At 45.5% G+C, this 24721-nt stretch overlaps 2 protein-coding genes across 2 annotated transcripts in view; both read right to left on the bottom strand.

Annotated features, from left to right (window-relative positions):
• Nucleotides 1-24721, bottom strand: part of LOC125759931 (zinc finger protein 239-like) — a 175375-nt gene that overhangs the window by 141599 nt on the left and 9055 nt on the right. Inside the window, exon 3 of the mRNA XM_049419436.1 lies at nucleotides 10539-10819. Within this exon, the coding sequence (XP_049275393.1) occupies nucleotides 10631-10819 (189 nt within the window). The 3' untranslated portion in view covers nucleotides 10539-10630. The remainder of the gene's footprint in view (nucleotides 1-10538; nucleotides 10820-24721) is intronic.
• On the bottom strand, nucleotides 5109-10600 carry LOC125759932 (zinc finger protein 782-like; the record flags this gene model as incomplete). The annotated part of the gene is made up of 2 exons (XM_049419437.1): nucleotides 5109-5628; nucleotides 10497-10600. Coding segments are annotated over 2 exons (624 nt in total), but the record flags the coding sequence as incomplete, so codon positions are not given.

Below are 24721 nucleotides of genomic sequence, written 5' to 3'. Positions count from 1 at the left end.
ACAAGACGGAGAGGTGTAAAAAGTATTTCTATTTGGGTCTTCTTAACTACAGCGTGTGCCCTCATGACGATTGCCGGTCGCCAGCAGAGCTGCTGATGAGACGAAGTCTCAGAACGCTGCTTCCAGATTTCTCAATGTCACCCCCAAGGCCCATGCGAAAACATGTTCAATCAAATACCCCAAGAAGATCACTTGCTCTATTACAGAAGGGAGACATCGTCCGCGTTCTCAATGATGTTAGATGGGAAATAAAAGCACAAGTCCAAGATCTCGTGGCGCCAAGGTAGTACACCATTCCGACAGAAGATGGCCGGGTTTTCCGTCGAAATAGACACTCCGCAAAACGTCAGAAGCGTTCTGTCGATTCTCCCATTACAACGCCGACGACAGCGACGACACCTCCGATTCATCTACAAGTGGAGCCGTACCGCAGGGGCCAGAACCTCCGCAGGCTACGCAGGACCGACCGCAATCCGGTACATCAGGCTCACCGAACCCTGACGATTCCTGCCGACGATCCACCAGACCCCAAAAACCACCATCTTGCCTGGCCTACACTCATGCATTCCAAGAGAGTGAAACAGCCTAGGAGAGATGACTGTCGCCGACCGGCGTTAAATGTTTGTCTTTTCAGTGTTTTTCATGTCATTCGCCTTCAAAGAAAGGAGGATGCAGCGGGCAGTCAATAAGGCAACACTGTGCACAACCGATAGAACAACGCCCGGCAACGCTGTATTCAAGCGTTCCTTTTGTTATCAATAAACCAGCCTTCTTGTGTCCACCACCGTGTGCAGACGCTTTCTACAAGACGCTCGATACAGCGAGTAACACTCATTTGTGCTAGTCGGCGCCTTCTGTAACAGTACGGTAAAAAAGGTGTACACTGGACGGGCACAAACTCCGAACTCTATTTCGCAACACTTGCCGGCGCACATTTAGGAGCACATTAGAGTACGTCCGCGACCCATATCGAGGCTGTGAAGGCTATGAATGCCGTATAACGATCTTTCGTTTATTGAATGACGCGCTGTTACACACAGATGGAAGCAGAAGTGCCAACGGTAGCAGTGTGCCTGCTAATAAAAATTGTCATACGCGAACTGAGAGATATTTATCTCAGGTACATCAATTGTGAAAGCATTACACAAAAAGTGTAATTCTTACTTTGTTACAAAATGGCACTTCTACATAATATAGATACTCTGTACATTGCACGTGGTCAGGCGACTCCAGTATCAACTTTTCCCAAGGTTCATCCACCTACTTCTGAACAATGAAAGAACTAAACGTCTATCCCTTTTCTCAGAAATCTTCGCTGGCTCATATCTATGCAGAATCATTTTGCAGTGACCTATATACTTGATGCATTAGAATGCAGTGCTTAAAGAACACAAACACTGAGAACGAAAACGAGGACGGGCGCTGTCCTCGTTTTCGCCCGTCGCCCGTCCTCGTTTTCGTTCTCAGTGTTTGTGTTCTTTAAGCGCTGCATTCTAATGGATCCGTACCAACGAGCTCGCCTCAACACCCTCTTAAGTCATCTATATACTTGAGTTCACAATGAATGTAAACAAATGTCACGATGAAACAAACATCTGGAAGGGAGACAAAATTTAAACGCACTGTTCGCGACAGCGTAGAAATTCATACACTTGTTTATTTGTTTACTTAGAGTACCTTAAGGGCATGACATACGTCACACAAGGGAGGGCCATACAATGCAAATGCGAATGAATAAAATAAAACTGTACGCGGAAAAGTTATATATACAGGTAAAATACACACAGTAATACATTCCAAGTAGCTCACACACAAGTGATAATAGGGCAGTATTCTTACATCAGCTTAGAGGATTTTAAAAGCACGGGGAATAGCTATGTGCGTTACGGAAGCAGGTAACAGATTACATTTCTTTTCGGTTCTGGGAAGAAATTACAGGGAGCCTTTTGCAGTAGAGAATCATGTAGTGTTAACCTGATGCATGCTATCAGGCCGATGTCATGGAAATGGTGCTTAAAGTATCAACAAGGATCGAAGAGCAAGGTTGTGGTATTACAGTTTTTGATAAATACGAATGTGTGATTGCCTCTTGAGGCTGGGTAGAGAAGGAAGATTAAGAGCAGCTCTCATTTCTGTGACACTAGTGTTGCGATTAGTTTGGTCAAATGAAACATGCAGAGAGATTGTGTACTGTCTGAGTGTTTCGCATTTGTGTGATGCTATGTGGATCCCACACAGGCGAGGCGTATGTGGGATCGGCACACGCAGGCGAAGTAATATAGTGGTCTTGTGTAGCATGTCAATAACACACGTTGTTTCAGCTAAGGTGTCGAGTCAACACGGCCGGGTGTTTATTCAGTCATCGGATTCGTAGGGTCAGAATCATCGCGCAACATGGGCGCCGGCGGTACAATAGCAAAACGGCCGCAGTCCAGCACATGGACTTCACCTGATCTGTCGGATGAAATTTGTGAACAGGCATGGTACCCCTTTTGAAACACACGTGATCGTGTCTGCCACATCGCAAGGGGTATCTAGCAGAGTTAGCAATTTATGGAAGAGGCTTCCTAATCCTTTCGTCACATCACCTATTATACTGTATTATACTCTATATATCATATTCGTCACCCAGCACCTGGAGTAGTATGTCAGGCGAACAGCCAGGCGAACATCTCCAGCCTATCATTAAAATGTTTATCTCTCTATTATAGTTACTGAGATAATGGTTTTTGCCACCCTGAGATAGATATTGATAGTCAACGCACTATTATATCTAGAAGAGCGGTACAATAGCAAAGCGGCCGCAGTCCAGCACATGGACTTTCACCTGATCTGTCGGATGAAATTTGTGAACAGGCATGGTACCCCTTTTGAAACACACGTGATCGTGTCTGCTACATCGCAAGGGGAATCTAGCAGAGTTAGCAGTTTATGGAAGAGGCTTCCTAATCCTTTCGTCACATCACCTATTATACTGTATTATACTCTATATATCATATTCGTCACCCAGCACCTGGAGTAGTATGTCAGGCGAACAGCCAGGCGAACATCTCCAGCCTATCATTAAAATGTTTATCTCTCTGTATTATAGTTACTGAGATAATGTTGGTTTTGCCACCCTGAGATAGATATTGATAGTCAACGCACTAGTATATCTAGAAGAGCGGTACAATAGCAAAACGGCCGCAGTCCAGCACATGGACTTTCACCTGATCTGTCGGATGAAATTTGTGAACAGGCATGGTACCCCTTTTGAAACACACGTGATCGTGTCTGCTACATCGCAAGGGGTATCTATCAGAGTTAGCAGTTTATGGAAGAGGCTTCCTAATCCTTTCTTCACATCCTCTAGTATAGTTACTGAGATAATGTTGATATTTACCACTTCGAGTGAGATATTGAGAGTCAACGCACATCCGGATGAGAGGTTCTCCTTCATTATAGACCAATGTTTCGTGAAGATCAAGCTCGACTGAAATTATACTTTGAAGTTGTATGTCAATTGTGCGTTCTTGTTGCTGTGCTGGAATGCACTGTCAGCCAACGCGAACAAAAATAGTTAAATCTATAGCAACTAAGCACTCTGTTAAATGAAGCGGCCAGTATGCCAAATAAAAACTTGCCTATCTCTTACCTAATGTCCCGCCATCAAAACTGTTTAGGGTCCCGGAGTGTATCATACAATGAAACGCCTCATAACTTGACTCTCAAGTGCCACTAGCCTTATACCCAGAAGATAAATAATGAAAACATGTGAGAGATAAGTAAAAAGGGCATATTAACCGCACATATGCACTCTGAGCTAGATGTTATGGCATGAATGACTGCATTTGCCGGAAAGACGAACAAGGCGATATGTGCAGCTTTTCGCTGGCTGCTTCGCATTACATCGATTCCCAGAGTGCGTGAGTTGTGATCCGCCACCGGATATTTTTTTATTTTTTAATTTTAAGAAAGAACCGCAGTATTGCATTGCTTTTCTCTAGCGTCTTGAAGTAAACGCTGACCTATACGACTCACCTACAAGCCCAACAAGCCCAGGTGTGCTTATTGAGGTGTGAGGCTCGTTACATATCTAAAAACGTCACCTAACCAAATAGTACGTCGAAATGAGCACTTATATTGATCGAAGCTTCGGTATCCCAACATTCTATTGTGCTCGAATGACTGATTGCACATTTCGGTGGTGAAAGGGATACACAGCCATGCGAACATGCAGGGGCCCCATATGTGGTTGTCGTTAGGTAAGAGGTAAGTTAAATTTCTAAAAGGCTGTTGCTAGGGTTACGTCCAGACGTAACTGTAGTCACCACTATCGTTACGTCCAGACTAAAGTCCCTAGATTTTTCCCTGTTGAAGAGCAGGGAAAATCTAGGGACTCTAGTCATGTGGCTTTCCACAAACGTGAGTACATAATTTTCCTGTTGCTCAGTGAAGGCCCTCTGCGCCCTTCGGGCGTGGCAACCTAATCGTGGCTTCGCCCTCGCTTCGCGAGTGCGGCCATTTCGCTAACGCTCAATGGCCGGTTGGCATGGTCACGGTCACGCGCTACTGGCCGCTGTCGCGGCCACGCGCTGTTTAGCCCGCGCGCCTGCCCCTTCGGGGATGGGGGAGGCGCACGTAACCCAAGAGCCGCGTCGCGCTTCTCTGGCAACAGACTGCAGCAACACCTGAGACAAAAAAAAAGAAGAAAAATTGCACCAGCAGCGAGGTTCGAACCAACATCCTCGCAGTTCCGAGCACGACACGCTAGCCGCTGCGCCACTGAGGCCAATCGGTTCGGTTGGTCTAACGGGCTGTATTTGTATTGTCACGCTGGACGTAACTTTTAAGACTCGTTATTCTTACGTCCAGACGTAACTGCAACGGCTCGTACCGTTACGTCTAGACGTAACGCTAGACACTCCCTTTCTAAAAATATGGTCTAAATATTGCGCGTAAAAATGCAGCACTCATGTCCATCGATGGTTTTGTATTGAAGCTTTTTTTTTTCTATGCGAATGAATGATTGCACTCTTCACAAGTGAAGGGATTCAGAGCTACGTGAATGTGGAGTTGCTCTTTGATGCATCGTCAGTAGAAGTGATATTGTTCCTTTTTCGCCAGGGTCACGGTTTCTTGTTTCTGTGCGTGCGTTGATGCTTTTTAAGATCTGACAATGTGGTTGACGAGTGCTGACACATCGTGCATTTATAGGCCCTCTCGCCCGTATGAGTACGTTCATGTACACGAAGATGTCCTTGCTGTGTGAAGGATTTTGCGCATATCGTGCACTTCAAGGGCTTCTCGCCTGTGTGAGTACGGCGATGTGCATCGAGACTACCCTTTACCGAAAATGATTTATCACATAAGTCGCAATTATAGGGCGTGTTGCCTGTGTGAGTGCGGCGATGTACATCAAGGTTATCCTTTCTTGAAAATGATTTACCACATACGCTGCAATGATAAGGCTTGTCGCCCGTATGCACACGGCGATGTGTCGCGAGATGCTGCTTCTGTTTAAATAAATTACCGCATATTTCGCACTTGTGGCTTCGTTCCCCTGATGTTTTCATGCCGTGGTTTACGTGGCCGTAGACACCGTTGATATCTTCGTGCTTTCCCGTTTGTGTGGAGGCAGTACCAATCCTGCAAGAGACCAGACAACAGTATTTAGTACGGCACACAGACCGTTTTTGGGAAGGTCAGCATCTTGTTTTTCTCGATATAAAGGTTGGCGAACAGGTTATAGCTTCAATGGGAGACCGACTCGCTCAAACTTGCTCCCGTGCATCGGGAATTGTATTCATTCATCATTTGCTTGTTCAGGAAAAATTTAAGACTTGTGCATTTGATGGCCGCGGACGTTGATCGTTGAAAAAAGAACACAGCTGTCCTTCTGTTCACATGTATACAAATCTTCTCGTTCTTGATTGGTTGAGTATGGCGCACTTGTACAGTGCAACTCAACGGGAAAGACGGTACATACAGTTTGATAGTTCAAACAGCATTCTCGTGTGTCTTGTCAGAAGTATTGAGATTAAAGTCTCGAGTTGTGCTGCCGGACGTGAAGCTGTAGGTACTGAATAAGTCCGTGTGGTGTAGCAGTTATGGAAGGGCTTACCAAGCGCTTCCTTTGCTACTTACTTATATCCGACATTTGCATGACTAATATAGATAGCTCATCTTAGCTGAGAATGAGCTCTTACCTGAGCATATCCTGACAAAGGCACCATAATGTATTATGGCATGCTCTTTACAATAATACGTTGAATGTTTTCAAAACGAACCAAATTTAGCGTGTGTAGCTGGCTATCTTTAATCTCGCAGTGAAAAGACATTAAAAGATTATGGCACTTTACTGTACTGCAAGACAGGCAACCAAAGTGTGTGCTTTTCCGTCGTTGACGACTGCTGGCTTCTGTAGTACGAAACAAAACGTACTGTGGAGCTCTTCATGCCCCGTTGATCTTCTGTACATTTGCGAAATTTTACTGCTTCCCGTTACCTCCAAAACACTTCTCAAGAAATCTCGTGATGTGCATCAACGCACGACTTACGCAGTAAACTTAGTCACGTCACAAAATTTACTAAAGCAGACCACAATGCGTTCCAAATATATTAATTAGAAGAAATAAATAGCAAACGAGCAATTCCACTGGAGTGACTTCAGGGCACGTTCGCAAATTAAGGCTGTGATTATGTCTATATTAACGAGCCCTACCAACACGTTAGCGGCACACTACATCAGTTTTCTCCACTATAGATGTATTCTACGGTGCATTTTAAAAAGTCAAGGCACCATTTTAAAATGTTTCCATTGCATATACTCGCACATAATCTCAGTAGCTCACGCTTTCCTTTCATGCAAATACAATGTGCTGGAAATTGCCGCTGATGTGGCATTTTAGGAGTAAATATATCTATTAGTGGGCTCAGGGCTGGCGGACGGATAGAGCCTTCAGCAAGGAGCAGCAGCAATTTCTCGGTGAAAACATGACAGAGCATTTTCGCGCATCCTAAGCTTCATATTTAACCCTTTGAGACGCTATGTATACAATTGTGTACACCACGTGCATTTGCTGTTTGTATCGACTTGGGGCTACGGAACAGCCAGATACGTTGAGGTTTGGATGAATTGAATCTCCTGCATAATAAATTTGTCCTCACTTAACCTCATTTTCCAGTGTGCTGTTGCATACCATTAATTTTCTGAAGGTACTACCACGGTCGACGAGTCGTTCCACGTGCCGCTTCCCGCGAGCCACGTATAAAGTATAATTTTTCTTTGCACAATATTGACGTAACGGAAAATGAATTCGCACTATATTTCTAGCCTGAGATTTGATTCTGTTTATGCAAAAACAAGGCATGAATAGCTTCAGAATAAACAGATATTTAATTACCAATTAGGAATGATTACTATAACACGCATAAATTAACGTGTTATGACATTTTTGTTACAATAGAACATCGGAGTGCCTTCAAACATCGCATAGATTTGGGGCATTTACAGAGAGTTCTTCATAGGTGGCGTCTGAAAGGGTTAATAGTCTTGGTTATAAGGCCTGGGAGTCTGCTGTTGTACGAGAAAATACATACACTGAAACAGTCTGCTTTGCCGAAGTAATGAGTTTTAGCCCTTTCCGCGACTAAAACTGCGTCGCCAATAATATTAAATTAGAAATTTTCCAAACAAGGTCTGTTTGTTATTTTTGACAGCCACAATTAAATTCCCTACAACTTGAGGAACAGTGACAATACTTGCCTCAATAAGCCCACTTGTGCACACGTTGGCTCTAGTGACATCCCCTGTTCAAGGGTTGATCATTACTTTATTCACTAGAATTCATGATATTTGGTTTCTTCGTTAATTGCGGCAATGCTGATCAATGAGATATAATTTCCTGCAAAGGGGTTGCTCAGTGTCCGCGTATTTGGACGAGAATTCATGGTCTCAGCTTACAGAGCACACTCGAAGGAAAGCCATCTGTAGGAAAATCTCAGAGAAATCGCTACGTTTTTGCTTATTTCCAGAAAGAATTCGTTAGATCGAGTTCAGTGCCACGAAAGCTTCGTTAATTCGAGTGGATGACAACCTTGAATCATGTGGGTACCTGCCGTGGAATGGAAATTACTTCGTTAGATCGAGAAATTCGTGAAGTTGGGTTACGTTAGAGCGTGTTTTAACTGTATCTGCTACACCACCTGGTGCAGGCGGCAAAAATAGCAGTTTATTAAACATTTCTCAGTTTCAGTTTATTTTCATTCAGAACAAGATAATACAAAAACCTATATACAGACAAGGCTCCCAAACTCAGTGACAGCACCTCGGCACTAGATAAACTGTTTCTACAAAATACAGTCTAATACAAAACAAAAAATGCATTCACATCAGCAAAAATTCAATAAACTGAGTGGGGACACACGTCAAAGGCAAAGGAGCAAGGTAAATTCACGATCATGGCTAAATTACACCGCTGCAAATTAGCGAAAGAAGATTATATAAAGTTGGCGAGACAGTAAATTCTTTTAATGGTATTTAAGTGATTACAAAGTAGGCGACAATTTTACAAAGAGGCGACAGCCGCTATTGTAGTCATTCCGATATCGTCGCTCCAAGTAAAATATGAGATAGAGAGATAATAATCGTTAATGAAATTCCCGGAGATGTTAGCCTGGTTTATCGCCCGCCTTGCTACTCCAAGTGTCGGGTGACGACTATGGTGTACACAAACATATACACAAAAATAGTACGTACAGTCACAAACGCACATATATGCACTTTCGTGTTGCGCATCGCACAGACGCTGTCTTGCCACGGGCCTGGAAGGTGCCGTAGATCCAAGCTCGAGCCGCGTTGCAAATGAAGTGCTGCCTTCAGAATACGTCGTTCGGCGTTTTAGCGGGAACAGTCGCAGTGTACGTGATTTAAGTCTTCCAGAGTAAACGCAAACAGACTTCGCCATAGGTTTCTTCATCATCGATGAACATTCGGTGAAGCTAAACCTTTGCCGTAATTATACTTTAAGACATCGCTTAAGGTATAATTCGCTTGCGCGGATACATTGCACACGTAACGAAGAAAATAAATTTAAGGTTCTAGCGATAAAACTGTCACAAGAGACGATTGTCATAGCTGTAAAAGACGCTCCTTTAAGCGTTACAAGATGTCCTTCCCAAGATCAAACGAAGATAAAAAACTTTTGCAGTCCGCCATTTGAATGCACGTTCAAACCTTCATTTCGATCATAACTCTCATCAGTGAACTTCTCGATATCAAGCAATATCAAGGAAAATATCACCGCCATATCCACGAAGGGAACGATGTTAGAGGAGCTTGCTCGGAAATGATCGGGTAACCCGCGAATCCTCCGTACACATTACTCTACCATCATATATAGACGGGACAGCATTGTTATATATGCAATAGCCCTCTTCGCTTCGGCGCCCCGGCCTCTCACCGCAGGGTCTTGGTGGCGAGCCCGAGCTGCTGCTGCGTTGCGAGCCCGCCGGGCTGCTGCCTTGGCTGGGGTGTTCATCTCGGCGTTTCTGGTGTCTTGAATTTTCTCGTGTCTCTTTGCACGCCCAGTTTTTTAGCATAATAAGAAAGTCATGCATATCACACATGTATGTCGATAGTTATGACAGACAATCGAATTCACACAAACTTCACAGCAGCAATTCGTAATTACAGCTAACAGAGGTTTCTGTGCGGAAATTTCAGCTCTGATTTCTCACAACGCACAAGTGCAGTCAATTAGGGTTTGCCTAGAGGCATTTTTGGTATGACTACGTCTATGAACACAGCTAGGTGTCCGAACAGGAAACACTGCGACGGATCTCAAAAATTCTTTTTGCATTAGACCACTCTAAGTACTTGTGGTGATGACGTTTATTCCCGTGATGTCCAAAAACCAGTCAAAATTGGTTTATAACGTGCGTCTATTACAGCGGTTTGTCACGAGACGAGAAGCCGGCTTGTCACACGCGTGGTTTTATTCGGTTTTTGTTTTGTTTTTAAGAAAGAAAGGCGGTATTGTTTGTTCTGCACCACTTCTTCCTCACGTCTTGACGTAAAAGTTGAGCTATAAAACTTACTTATACACGCATGATTCCCTGCTGCTACAGCACGCGTATGCATGACACATACGGTAATAGGTAAGTTAAGAAAACAAGCGGCCCAAACCGCGCATAAAAGGTCAGCGAACATGTTAGTTGACAGTGGCGTTCGTTTAAAAAAGGAAGACTGCAGTGCGCATTGCGCAGACCGCAATGGCGTTTCATTCACCTCGTTAAGGAGAACACGTATAGACATTTATTGTGTGCGTTCGTGGTTGATTCCACACTTATTTCGCTAGTGAAAGGTACACGCCTATATGACAGTGAAGTTACTCATTCGTACGTGACTGCTCGAAGTGATTATGATTCTTTTTTTGAGGGAGAGGAAGGGGGGGGGACGACGCTTTCAGAGTTTTCGGTCTCAGGGCACGCATTGACGCATTTTAAGTGAGTACCACGTCGGGAATGAATGACCACATATTTCGTATTTAAACGACTTCTCGCCTGTATGCGTGCGTTCATGCCTGCGAAGATTTCCCGAGTGGGCAAAGGATTGAGTGCACGTCGCGCATTAGTAGGGTTTCTCGCCTCAATGAATATGGCGGTGCCTCGTGAAATTGGAGCTAGTCGAAAATGATCTAGCACATAAGTCGCAACGATAGGGTTTTTCGCCCGTATGAATACGGCGATGCTCCACAAGGTGCGTGTTCCGTGCAAATAATTTCCCGCATATGTCGCATCGGTAGGGTTTCTCGCCTGAATGAATGCGTTGATGTGCCTCGAGACTGGACCGGACGGTAAACAATTTAGCACATATGTCACAACGATAGGGCTTTTCGCCCTTATGAATACGACGATGTCCCACGAGAAGACAGTTCCATCTAAATGATTTCTTGCATATCTCGCACATGTGGGGTTTTTCCCATTGTGGTTTCTTGACGTGGTTGACTTCGCCACGGACACCGTCCTTGCGCTGTTCCCTTTGCGTGGAGGCCCTATCACCACTGCAAGTGACAGGATAATAGAATGTATGATAGGTGCATTAATTGCTTTTTATATCGCGATAGCAATTATATGAACACTCTCGACGTGTTTCTGCCATCGCCGTTGCCGTCATTTTTCTTATAAAGTATAAAATGACTACATCACCCCGCGTATCGAATGTTCCACCCCCAATCAATTGCTGACAATGAACACGGCGGAAGCTAAGATGAAGCTAGCCGGCAATCTACGTCGCACGGAGGGCGCATGTGATAACATCACCCCGCTTGCGAGACCTGCCATCCATTGCTTCTAAGGCAGAGAGGAAACACCCCGCCCGTCTTTCGTAAGGTACATGAAGAGACACCAGAAGAGAGAGGGGGGGTGACGGGAGCTGCGCTGTCTACAGACATTACAGACATCTAGAGACATTCGGAGACAGCTCCTCACCTTGCTGTGCTCTCAACGCTTAGTTCGCGTTTACAGAACTGGCAGCACGGAAAACCCCTTCGGGTATATGGCGCGGCCGCATTCCCTTAAACCAGAATTTTCTTGAGTTAGGCCAGGTCGGATGCAATATAGCTAGCTGCTAGCCTTATACCTCGTATACGTTACAATTTGATGCTGTCGCATTCACTGCTTCGCCTTTAAGCGAAACTAAATATTTTTGAAGACAGCGTCATGTTTTTCTTGACAAAGAGCTTGGCGAACAGATAATGGCTTCAATGAGCATCCTGTTTTGTTGTTACGTGATGCCACGCTTCAAACAGTCGAACTCGGCGTTATTCACCAACGTTCGTCTACCACAGATACCTTGAATCCCCATGTCCCGCTCAGTCTTCCGTCAGGAATATCTTGAGCCGAGACAGCGCCTACTCTATCTATAGAGGAGGCCCTGGCTGAGGAGACGCTTCCGTGCCGCCTGCGGCCTGGCGTCGCCTTCATTAATGCCTACTGCTTTGGGATCGAACTGACCAACAGCACTACATGCAATAACTGCAGCGCTCTATGAGTCCCCGATTCAGTGCGCCCAGAAAAGAACGTTCCAATCAGTTATACAGACTTGATTACCGGTCTTTGTTGAATCAAAGGGTCCGGGAACAGTGGCCCAGTCCGTACTGAGCACGGAAGGCACTGATAGCGTTCTTACACTTTTTAGGGACCTCCGGGCTTAGAGACAGACTTTGAATAGTGTGGCTATTTACTTTCCTTGTATTTTTTGTTTCTTTTCCTCTTTTTTGTATCGTCTTTTTCTGCTCTCTTTCATTCCCCATTTCCCTAACACTGCTTCTATAACTTAAGTGCTAACTTCAGCAATACGTATTTATCGATGCTTTGCCATATTCAGCAACTATTGAAGGTTGCCGCATTAGGTTTGCTGAGATACTAAACGCTGAGGGAAAAAAATCTGAGTACTATCGAAACAAACATTTTCTCTTGATTTAATTAGTAATGCCTAGATTTATATAATAAAAACGTTAACAGTAAATACATGTATTTAATAATTTCGATCGTATTTTAGTGCCTGTGCGACACCCCTTTACTAGCCAGCAGACAGGAAAGCTAGCAAATTTTGCCGTTACTTAATATGTTTAATTAGGTAACTACTAAGCAACTTTTGTTGCCAGATGCTCCGTTGATGCCGTAGTATTAAATTCCAAATTTTGCCGTTACTTAGTGTGTTTATTTAGGTAACTACTAAGCCATTTTGTTGCCAGATGCTCCGTTGACGCCGTAGTGTAATATACCGTAACTGGGGCTGTCTTATGTAAAATTTAGACAAGCTTTAATTTTCTTGATTTCATTGCAATAACAACTTCGTGGTGCGTGATTGCAATTATGTATTTAAATAGAAGGGGACAAGTAATTTGTCCAAATCAGGGTATATTGTTCAATATTCTATGGCTGCTGACGTGTACACAGTGTGCTATCAGCATAAATAACCTTCAAGGTGCTGTTGGGCTAGATATCGGGTACGTAGAAATCTTGACATTCGGTGTGTGCGTGAGTGTGTTCTCGTGTGTGATCTGATCATGCCTTTTTGTACGTTACTGTGATGCGTACTTACAATGGAAATTACTTTAAATAGTCAGCGGATATTATTTAGTGTAGGTGGACAATGCCGTACAATGCGCGTGCCTAAGTCTCATACGTGCTTCAGTATTTTAATCAACTTGATATAGGAATGCACACGCACATAAGCAAAATAGCCAGAAAAACTCTAGTTTGGTTATTGTGGTTCACTAGATTTCTACGGCTACTGACTAGCTCGTGCAGTCCACTATGAAGAAATCCGTAAACAGGAGATGGGTTTGCTGAATATATCGTAAGTGGCGCGAAGCAAGGAACATGAAAAAGGGCCGGAGGAAAGAGACAGAAGAGCGCCTTCTGTCTTTTCTGGCGCTCTTCTGTCTCTTTCCTCCGGCCCTTTTTCATGTTCCTAGCTTCGCGCCACTTACGATATGTTCAGCAAGCTAAGGCACCAACTCGCTCAAAAACAAGTAGTTCTAGAGTATATTTCTAGTACAGTGGACTCGGGCTTGTCTGTCCCGGAAACCATTCGTATGGCGCTCTTTTGTCTGTTTCCTCCGGCCCTTTTTCATGTTCCTAGCTTCGCGCCACTTACGATATGTTCAGCAAACTAAGGCACCAACTCGCCCAAAAACAAGTTCTTCTAGAGTATATTTCTAGTACCGTGGGCTCGGGCTTGTCTGTTCCCGGAAACCTTTCTTATGGCGCTCTTTTGTCTCTTTCCTCCGGCCCTTTTTCATGTTCCTAGCTTCGCGCCACTTACGATATGTTCAGCAAACTAAGGCACCAACTCGCCCAAAAACAAGTCCTTCTAGAGTATATTTCTAGTAGAGTGGGCTCGGGCTTGTCTGTTCCCGGAAACCTTTCTTATGGCGCTCTTTTGTCTCTTTCCTCCGGCCCTTTTTCATGTTCCTAGCTTCGCGCCACTTACGATATGTTCAGCAAACTAAGGCACCAACTCGGCCAAAAACAAGTCCTTCTAGAGTATATTTCTAGTACAGTGGGCTCGGGCTTGTCTGTCCCGGAAACCATTCGTATGGCGCTCTTTTGTCTCTTTCCTCCGGCCCTTTTTCATGTTCCTAGCTTCGCGCCACTTACGATATGTTCAGCAAACTAAGGCACCAACTCGCCCAAAAACAAGTTCTTCTAGAGTATATTTCTAGTACCGTGGGCTCGGGCTTGTCTGTTCACGGAAATCTTTCTTATGGTGCTCTTTTGTCTCTTTCCTCCGTCCCTTTTTCATGTTCCTAGCATCGCGCCACTTACAATATGTTCAGCAAACTAAGGCACCAACTCGCTCAAAAACAAGTTCTTCTAGAGTATATTTCTAGTACAGTGGGCTCGGGCTTGTCTGTTCCCGGAAACCCTTCTTATGGCGCTCTTCTGTCTCTTTCTTCCGGCCCTTTTTCATGTTCCTAGCTTCGCGCCACTTACGATATGTTCAGCAAACTAAGGCACCAACTCGCCCAAAAACAAGTTCTTCTAGAGTATATTCTAGTACAGTGGGTTCGGGCTTGTCTGTTCCGGAAACCCTTCTTATGGCGCTCTTCTGTCTCTTTCTTCCGGCCCTTTTTCATGTTCCTAGCTTCGCGCCACTTACGATATGTTCAGCAAACTAAGGCACCAAACTCGCCCAAAAACAAGTTCTTCTAGAGTATATTTCTAGTACAGTGGGCTCGGGCTTGTCTGTTCCCGGAAACCCTTCTTATGGCGCTCTTCTGTCTCTTTCTTCCGGCCCTTTTTTATGTTCCTAGCTTCGCGCCACTTACGATATGTTCAGCAAACTAAGGCACCAACTCGCCCAAAAACAAGGTTCTTCTAGAGTATATTTCTAGTACAGTGGGTTCGGGCTTGTCTGTTCCCGGAAACCCTTCTTATGGCGCTCTTCTGTCTCTTTCTTCCGGCCCTTTTTCATGTTCCTAGCTTCGCGCCACTTACGATATGTTCAGCAAACTAAGGCACCAACTCGCCCAAAAACAAGTTCTTCTAGAGTATATTTCTAGTACAGTGGGGTTCGGGCTTGTCTGTCCCGGAAACCATTCGTATGGCGCTCTTTTGTCTCTTTCCTCCAGCCCTTTTTCATGTTCCTAGCTTCGCGCCACTTACTATATGTTCAGCAAACTAAGGCACCAACTCGCTCAAAAACAAGTTCTTCTAGAGTATATTTCTAGTACAGTGGGCTCGGGCTTGTCTGTCCCGGAAACCATTCGTATGGCGCTCTTTTGTCTCTTCCTCCGGCCCTTTTTCTTGTTCCTAGCTTCGCGCCACTTACGATATGTTCAGCAAACTAAGGCACCAACTCGCCCAAAAACAAGTTCTTCTAGAGTATATTTCTAGTACAGTGGGTTCGGGCTTGTCTGTTCCCGGAAACCCTTCTTATGGCGCTCTTCTGTCTCTTTCTTCCGGCCCTTTTTCCTGTTCCTAGCTTCGCGCCACTTACGATATGTTCAGCAAACTAAGGCACCACCTCGCCCAAAAACAAGTTCTTCTAGAGTATATTTCTACTACAGTGGGTTCGGGCTTGTCTGTTCCCGGAAACCCTTCTTATGGCGCTCTTCTGTCTCTTTCTTCCGGCCCTTTTCATGTTCCTAGCTTCGCGCCACTTACGATATGTTCAGCAAACTAAGGCACCAACTCGCCCAAAACAAGTTCTTCTAGAGTATATTTCTAGTACAGTGGGTTCGGGCTTGTCTGTTCCCGGAAACCCTTCTTATGGCGCTCTTCTGTCTCTTTCTTCCGGCCCTTTTTCATGTTCCTAGCTTCGCGCCACTTACGATATGTTCAGCAAACTAAGGCACCAACTCGCCCAAAAACAAGTTCTTCTAGAGTATATTTCTAGTACAGTGGGTTCGGGCTTGTCTGTCCCGGAAACCCTCTTATGGCGCTCTTCTGTCTCTTTCTGCCGGCCCTTTTTCATGTTCCTAGCTTCGCGCCACTTACGATATGTTCAGCAAACTAAGGCACCAACTCGCCAAAAACAAGTTCTTCTAGAGTATATTCTAGTACAGTGGGTTCGGGCTTGTCTGTTCCCGGAAACCCTTCTTATGGCGCTCTTCTGTCTCTTTCTTCCGGCCCTTTTTCATGTTCCTAGCTTCGCGCCACTTACGATATGTTCAGCAAACTAAGGCACCAACTCGCCCAAAAACAAGTTCTTCTAGAGTATATTTTCTAGTACAGTGGGTTCGGGCTTGTCTGTTCCCGGAAAACCTTCTTATGGCGCTCTTCTGTCTCTTTCTTCCGGCCCTGTTTCATGTTCCTAGCTTCGCGCCACTTACGATATGTTCAGCAAACTAAGGCACGAACTCGCCCAAAAACAAGTTCTTCTAGAGTATATTTCCAGTACAGTGGGTTCGGCTTGTCTGTTCCCGGAAACCCTTCTTATGGCGCTCTTCTGTCTCTTCTTCCGGCCCTTTTTCATGTTCCTAGCTTCGCGCCACTTACGATATGTTCAGCAAACTAAGGCACCAACTCGCCCAAAACAAGTTCTTCTAGAGTATATTTCGAGTACAGTGGGCTCGGGCTTGTCTGTTCCCGGAAACCTTTCTTATGGCGCTCTTTGTCTCTTTCCTCCGGCCCTTTTCATGTTCCTAGCTTCGCGCCACTTACGATATGTTCAGCAAACTAAGGCACGAACTCGCCCAAAACAAGTCCTTTTAGAGTATATTTCTAGTACAGTGGGCTCGGGCTTGTCTGTTCCCGGAAACCTTTCTTATGGCGCTCTTTTGTCTCTTTCCTCCGGCCCTTTTTCATGTTCCTAGCTTCGCGCCACTTACGATATGTTCAGCAAACTAAGGCACCAACTCGCCCAAAACAAGTCCTTCTAGAGTATATTTCTAGTACAGTGGGCTCGGGCTTGTCTGTTCCCGGAAATCCTTCTTATGGTGCTCTTCTGTCTCTTTCTTCCGGCCCCTTTTTCATGTTCCTAGCTTCGCGCCACTTACGATATGTTCAGCAAACTAAGGCACCAACTCGCCCAAAAACAAGTTCTTCTAGAGTATATTTCTAGTACAGTGGGTTCGGGCTTGTCTGTTCCCGGAAACCCTTCTTATGGCGCTCTTTTGTCTCTTTCTTCCGGCCCTTTTTCATGTTCCTAGCTTCGTGCCACTTACGATATGTTCAGCAAACTAAGGCACCAACTCGCCCAAAAACAAGTCCTTCTAGAGTATATTTCTAGTACAGTGGGCTCGGGCTTGTCTGTTCCCGGAAACCTTCTTATGGCGCTCTTTTGTCTCTTTCCTCCGGCCCTTTTTCATGTTCCTAGCTTCGCGCCACTTACGATATGTTCAGCAAACTAAGGCACCAACTCGGCCAAAAACAAGTCCTTCTAGAGTATATTTCTAGTACAGTGGGCTCGGGCTTGTCTGTCCCAGAAACCATTCGTATGGCGCTCTTTTGTCTCTTTCCTCCGGCCCTTTTTCATGTTCCTAGCTTCGCGCCACTTACGATATGTTCAGCAAACTAAGGCACCAACTCGCCCAGAAACAAGTTCTTCTAGAGTATATTTCTAGTACCGTGGGCTCGGGCTTGTCTGTCACGGAAACCTTTCTTATGGTGCTCTTTTGTCTCTTTCCTCCGTCCCTTTTTCATGTTCCTAGCTTCGCGCCACTTACGATATGTTCAGCAAACTAAGGCACCAACTCGCCCAAAACAAGTTCTTCTAGAGTATATTTCTAGTACAGTGGGTTCGGGCTTGTCTGTCCCGGAAACCATTCGTATGGCGCTCTTTTGTCTCTTTCCTCCGGCCCTTTTTCATGTTCCTAGCTTCGCGCCACTTACGATATGTTCAGCAACTAAGGCACCAACTCGCCCAAAAAACAAGTTCTTCTAGAGTATATTTCTAGTACAGTGGGCTCGGGCTTGTCTGTTCCCGGAAACCCTTCTTATGGCGCTCTTCTGTCTCTTTCTTTCCGGCCCTTTTTCATGTTCCTAGCTTCGCGCCACTTACGATATGTTCAGCAAACTAAGGCACCAACTCGCCCAAAAACAAGTTCTTCTAGAGTATATTTCTAGTACAGTGGGTTCGGGCTTGTCTGTTCCCGGAAACCCTTCTTATGGCGCTCTTCTGTCTCTTTCTTCCGGCCCTTTTTCATGTTCCTAGCTTCGCGCCACTTACGATATGTTCAGCAAACTAAGGCACCAACTCGCCCAAAAACAAGTTCTTCTAGAGAGGGTGGGTGTTCGAGCCAACGTTTTCACAAGTGGACTTGTTTTCTTCAAGGCTGGAACTGATTTCCTTAGCACTCGTATGTACATGCTCCATGCCCTTTCCTCCACAGGAGAGAGCGGAAGGGGAACTGCGAAAGTGGAGTTGGGGGTAGAGGCCGCCGTGACGAACTGGGTGTATCAGAAGGAAAGAGGGATTCCGCGAAAATATATTCACTAAAAAAGCCTATTATGCCGAAACACGAATAGGTTTTAGCCATTTTCGGGACTCCTCCTGCCTTGGCAATAATGGTAAGTTGGGAGTCTTTCAAGGTCTGTTTCTGTTGTTATTGACAAGAACAATAAAGTCTCTACTATTGTAGTCAACACAATGACAACAAGTTGCCTTCCAGACCACTTGTCGAAAACGTTGTCTCCAGCTAAAATCCCTGTTCAAGGATTTATCAGTACTTTGTTCACTAGAATTCATAATATTTAGTTCTTCTTTAAACGCGGCAATGCTCATCAATGCGACATAATTTGGGTGTTAAGGGATTTCTCAGTCTTCGCGTATTTAGCCAATAATTCGAGACCTAAACGATGTACGCTGAAAGGTCCAGCTAATGCAGTGTCATTGGAATAATTGGGACGCCAATCAATCGGAATGTATGCGGAAAAAACAGCAGACGCCATTCTGTGCGCCATGAGTTGCCGCAGTGAAGAGGACTACATCGCATTTGGGCCTCACCTCGCGTCGGATCCCCGCATGGTTTCTTCAATGCCTTCGCGGCTTGTACTGGGGACTGAATGACATACGCCGCTACTGGATGCCATTACTGGGGACCGCTACTCCAGGCCATGGTCGGGTACGTAGGCACTGAAAGCGGAGTGCGAAAGAGAAGTGAAAGAGAAGCAGTACCTATGGCTTGCTGTGTCTGATGCTGGTAATACCTGTGTTGCTGTGGGCATCGTTACTCAACTGTAAACATCTGGTTTTACATCACACGTGCGACCCTTCAACATGCGTGTGCGTATACCATATGCACCTATCTTTAGCGTCATTTCTAAACGTAATGCTCAACGTAAAAAATACGCCATATTCACCCTTCCCGCCGCATGCTTGCCATTACACCTATTCCCACGGTACAAGGGATCTGCCGAATTTTCTTCTCACCCGGTCTCGTCCGGCCTCAGGCTCACTAAAATTCTTCTGAACGGGATTCACTCAGATTCGCACTCACCAGAAATTTTCTCAGAAGGACTTACTCGGCATCAGACGCACTAAATTCCCTCAACCGGACTAATCAAGGCTGACGCTCAAGCCCTATCTGAGTCTGAGATAGTCCGAATGAGTCGACGGTTGAGTCAATTGGCCGACTTGTTACCTTTACACAAATTGCCCTTTGCCTTAAACCAATAATTCAGAGACGACGTAGGTCGAATGTGTTTCATATAAATGCAATAAATGCATTCCTCAATTGCCTAGAAGACGGAATGTACTCTCGAGTTATTCTTTTGGCCGAGGAACGTTCCACACACACAGTAGGAAAAATCTTTACCGTAGGCGGCATTGCTTTCGAGATTCAGTGTGCCGGCAGGGACCCTGCAGGTTAAAAGAGAAACACATTGGTACCAGGTTGTACGCTGCCAGCGATGACAATACGATAATGAAAACGGATTTGTGGTTCCAGGCAAGAGCAATTCGTGCCTGCGTAATTTTTGGTCGGATACTGGTTGTCTTTTGTCGTACGTTTAGTGGCTTCTGTTCTGTGTTAGGACGAGACGACATATATACGAGTGCGTACGAGTGAGGCAGCCCCCACTCATTTATTAGGCTTTGCAGTTATTAGACTTCTGCGTCCCAAAACTACGATATGATTATGAGGGACGCTACAGTGGATGGCTATTAAAGTTCGACCACCCGGGGTTCTTAACGAGCACCTAATCTAAGTACATCAACCATTTTTGGCTCCGTCGAAATGCGGCTGTCGCAGCCAGGATTCGATCCAGCGAACTTCGCATGAGCAGTCGAACACCATAACCACTAGACGCCCCATCGCGGGTGAGGCGATTCCATGAATGGGCTCACCTTGCACTGTTTCCGAAAATGCCTGGTCCTTGCGCCACGCTCTCCTGGCTCGAACTTAGTGTGTGAGACGCACTGGTGTTGTCCATCGGAAACCAGAAATCGCTTCCGGATTGTACCTGATCTACATGCCCTGAAAGCAGGAAAATTGTTCACGCGACAATACTTTACGAGGCAAAATTTCCATTGTTCATAAAAAGTGTGAAGCAGGAAGTTCGACTAAAACACCCTGTACGGGGTCGTTAGAACTCGTGAAGAAGTTTTGCTGACACCTTCAATGTGGTTGTTAGAGAATTGAATTATTTTACACAAAAAGAAAAGCCAACACCCCCAAGGCTGTGCGAAGAACACGTTCGTTTTTTCGCTGCCCTCAATGACTTCTCGATGTCAGAAAGAGTGGCTAGGGTTGTGGCGCTCTCTCAATATTTCATTATTAACTTTTGAGCCCAGAACAAACATTTCTTAATTTCGAAATGCCAAATTTTTTCCCCTACTTTTCTCTCCCTTTCACGAAATCTTCACTTTGTGACTATCCACTGGTATTCATACACGGGCGCATACAAGATCGCGTAAGGCCGCGATGCACCCCGAACAAGCTGCAGACTGCAAGACGCACCGGCTGAGAGCTAAGGAGAGTGACCATTCCCTGTTGGTGGACAAGATGTATGAGAGCACCCCAACAGGTTGTCGCTCTCGCTCAATGAGAACCCTCTCCTAATTAAAAAGGGGTGTGACCAATATATTTTTAGGGCCGAGTTCCTACAAATAAACGCGCACGATTTGACTCATGTGGAGGTCCTCAACGACACTGCTCACTCCCGGGCGCGCGCACTAACCATCCGCGCTGGGGTGGACGTAGGTCCGCAGGTTGGCTGTGGGGTGTTTAGGGACGCTTACTTACTTTTCAATGAAGTCACTAAACACTACCAGTTGAGTAGGCGGTCTTTTCCTCCTCCACACCGCAAGTTGATCTAGACCTCAGGCCATCACGTTTAGAATGCTACAGACTAGGTCTTATCCTAGTCTATCTTTCCTCAGCATCGTCTCTTCAGAAGCTTTCGAGTCTAGCTGCCCTGACTGCGGGGAGATCAGTAACGTTGAACACATGCTCTGGCGGTGCCCCTCGTTACGGGGCCTAAGTCGGCTCACAGAACAGGATAGGGACTCTGCCTTACGAAGTTCAGAGTTTTTACCACAACTACGGGCTGTTGCCGTGGTGAGGCTAGGCCTCCCCGTCCCCACGTGGAAGCGGCCCGCGGCGTTGCTCTAAGAGTAGCGTTTCTCAGGACCCAATAAAGTTCTATGTCTGTCTATCAGGTACCTGGGGTCGGCTAGAGCACGACAGTAAACTGCCTCGAAATGACAGCGACATACAAGGCCTATTTTGGAGTACGAACAACTAATAACAATAATTGTTGGGGTTATACGTCGTAAAAATGACGATATAATGGTCGGGCACGCTGTAGTGGAATGATATTGAAATTCCGACAATTTGCTCTGGAATTGAAATTTCGACAATTGCCCTCACTACAGCTGCTAGGGACAATCCCTCTCAGCAGTGTCTCCGCGCTTCGAAGACTGGACGCTATCTGAGAAGTCAATCTTGGACTGCTGGAAAGTCAATGCTGGAAAGATCGAGCTTCACGCCAGAAGGCGACAAAGGCGCTGTTGAACTGTCTGCGAGCGACCAGCCTCGTTGAACGATTATGTGAGTGCACGATCGTGTGTGTGCGTCCCCACTTACCTCCCTCCCTCAGTCTTATCTTCGTTATTGTCAGTCTCTATTTACCCCTTCCCTAGTGCAGGGTAGGCAACCAGGTTTTTATTTTCCGGTTTACAGCCCTGTCACTCCGCATTCATTTCTTTCTCTCTCTCTAATAAAATCATTTATATAGTGACGGTGGTGCAGATCTTTTTCAGCATGCTGGAAAGAATTTCTTGGTTGTCTATGACGCCTACTCTAATTTTCCTGAAGTCTAACATATAAAGGAGACCTCAGCAACAGCTGTCATTCACAAACTACGTCAGATCTTGGCAAGGCACGGGTTACCATTAGAAGCTTGTAGTGATGGCGGCCCTCAGTTCACGTCAAAGAGTTTAAAGATTTTGCGGCTCGATATGACTTCAAGCATACAATTTCAAGTCCGCATTTTCCCAGATCCAATGGACTCGCCGAGAAGGTCGTCCAAGTGGTCAAGCGGATTCTTGACAAGACGGAGAGGTGTAAAAAGGATTTCTATTTGGGTCTTCTTAACTACAGCGTGTGCCCTCATGACGATTGCCGGTCGCCAGCAGAGCTGCTGATGAGACGAAGTCTCAGAACGCTGCTTCCAGATTTCTCAATGTCACCCCCAAGGCCCATGCGAAAACATGTTCAATCAAATACCCCAAGAAGATCACTTGCTCTATTACAGAAGGGAGACATCGTCCGCGTTCTCAATGATGTTAGATGGGAAATAAAAGCACAAGTCCAAGATCTCGTGGCGCCAAGGTCGTACACCATTCCGACAGAAGATAGCCGGGTTTTCCGTCGAAATAGACAACACCTCCGCAAAACGTCAGAAGCGTTCTGTCGATTCTCCCATTACAACGCCGACGACAGCGACGACACCTCCGATTCATCTACAAGTGGAGCCGTACCGCAGGGGACAGAACCTCCGCAGGCTACGCAGGACCGACCGCAATCCGGTACATCAGGCTCACCGAACCCTGACGATTCCTGCCGACGATCCACCAGACCCCGAAAACCACCATCTTGCCTGGCCTACACTCATGCATTCCAAGAGAGTGAAACAGCCTAGGAGAGATGACTGTCGCCGACCGGCGTTAAATGTTTGTCTTTTCAGTGTTTTTTATGTCATTCGCCTTCAAAGAAAGGAGGATGCAGTGGGCAGTCAACAAGGCAACACTGTGCACAACCGATAGAACAACGCCCGGCAACGCTGTATTCAAGCGTTCCTTTGCTATCAATAAACCAGCCTTCTTGTGTCCACCACCGTCTGCAGACGCTTTCTACAAGACGCTCGATACAGCGAGTAACACTCATTTGTGCTAGTCGGCGCCTTCTGTAACAGTACGGTAAAAAAGGTGTACACTGGACGGGCACAAACTCCGAACTCTATTTCGCAACACTTGCCGGCGCACATTTAGGAGCACATTAGAGTACGTCCGCGACCCATATCGAGGCTGTGAAGGCTATGAATGCCGTATAGGGATCTTTCGTTTATTGAATGACGCGCGGTTACACACAGATCAAAGCAGAAGTGCCAACGGTAGCAGTAGGCCTGCTAATAAAAATCCTCATACGCGAAGTGAGAGATACATCAGGTACATCAATTGTGAAAGCATTACACAAAAAAGTATAATTCTTACTTTGTTACAAAATGGCACTTCTACATAATATAGATACTCTGTACATTGCACGTGGTCAGGCGACTCCAGTATCAATTTTCCCAAGGTTCATCCACCTACTTCTGAACAATGAAAGAACTAAACGTCTATCCCTTTTCTCAACAATCTTCGCTGGCTCATATCTATGCAGAATCATTTTGCAGTGACCTATATACTTGATGCATTAGAATGCAGTGCTTAAAGAACACAAACACTGAGAACGAAACGAGGACGGGCGCTGTCCTCGTTTTCGCCCGTCGCCCGTCCTCGTTTTCGTTCTCAGTGTTTGTGTTCTTTAAGCGCTGCATTCTAATGGATCCGTACCAACGAGCTCGCCTCAACACCCTCTTAAGTCATCTATATACTTGAGTTCACAATGAATGTAAACAAATGTCACGATGAACAAACATCTGGAAGGGAGACAAAATTTAAACGCACTGTTCGCGACAGCGTAGAAATTCATACACTTGTTTATTTGTTTACTTAGAGTACCTTAAGGGCATGACATACGTCACACAAGGGAGGGCCATACAATGCAAATGCGAATGAATAAAATAAAACTGTACGCGGAAAAGTTATATATACAGGTAAAATACACACAGTAGTACATTCCAAGTAGCTCACACACAAGTGATAATAGGGCAGTATTCTTACATCAGCTTAGAGGATTTTAAAAGCACGGGGAATAGCTATGTGCGTTACGGAAGCAGGTAACAGATTACATTTCTTTTCGGTTCTGGGAAGAAATTACAGGGAGCCTTTTGCAGTAGAGAATCATGTAATGTTAACCTGATGCATGCTATCAGGCCGATGTCATAGAAATGGTGCTTAAAGTATCAACAAGGATCGAAGAGCAAAATTGTGGTATTACAGTTTTTGATAAATACGAATGTGTGATTGCCTTTTGAGGCTGGGTAGAGAAGGAAGAATAGGAGCAGCTCTCATTTCTGGGACACTAGTGTTGCGATTAGTTTGGTCAAATGAAACATGCAGAGAGATTGTGTACTGTCTGAATGTTCGCATTTGTGTGATGTTATGTGGAGCCCGCAC

This window comes from Rhipicephalus sanguineus, chromosome 9 (genome assembly GCF_013339695.2).
Source record: "Rhipicephalus sanguineus isolate Rsan-2018 chromosome 9, BIME_Rsan_1.4, whole genome shotgun sequence".
Classification (NCBI taxonomy): domain Eukaryota; kingdom Metazoa; phylum Arthropoda; class Arachnida; order Ixodida; family Ixodidae; genus Rhipicephalus; species Rhipicephalus sanguineus.
This window is presented reverse-complemented; position numbering and strand designations above follow the sequence as displayed.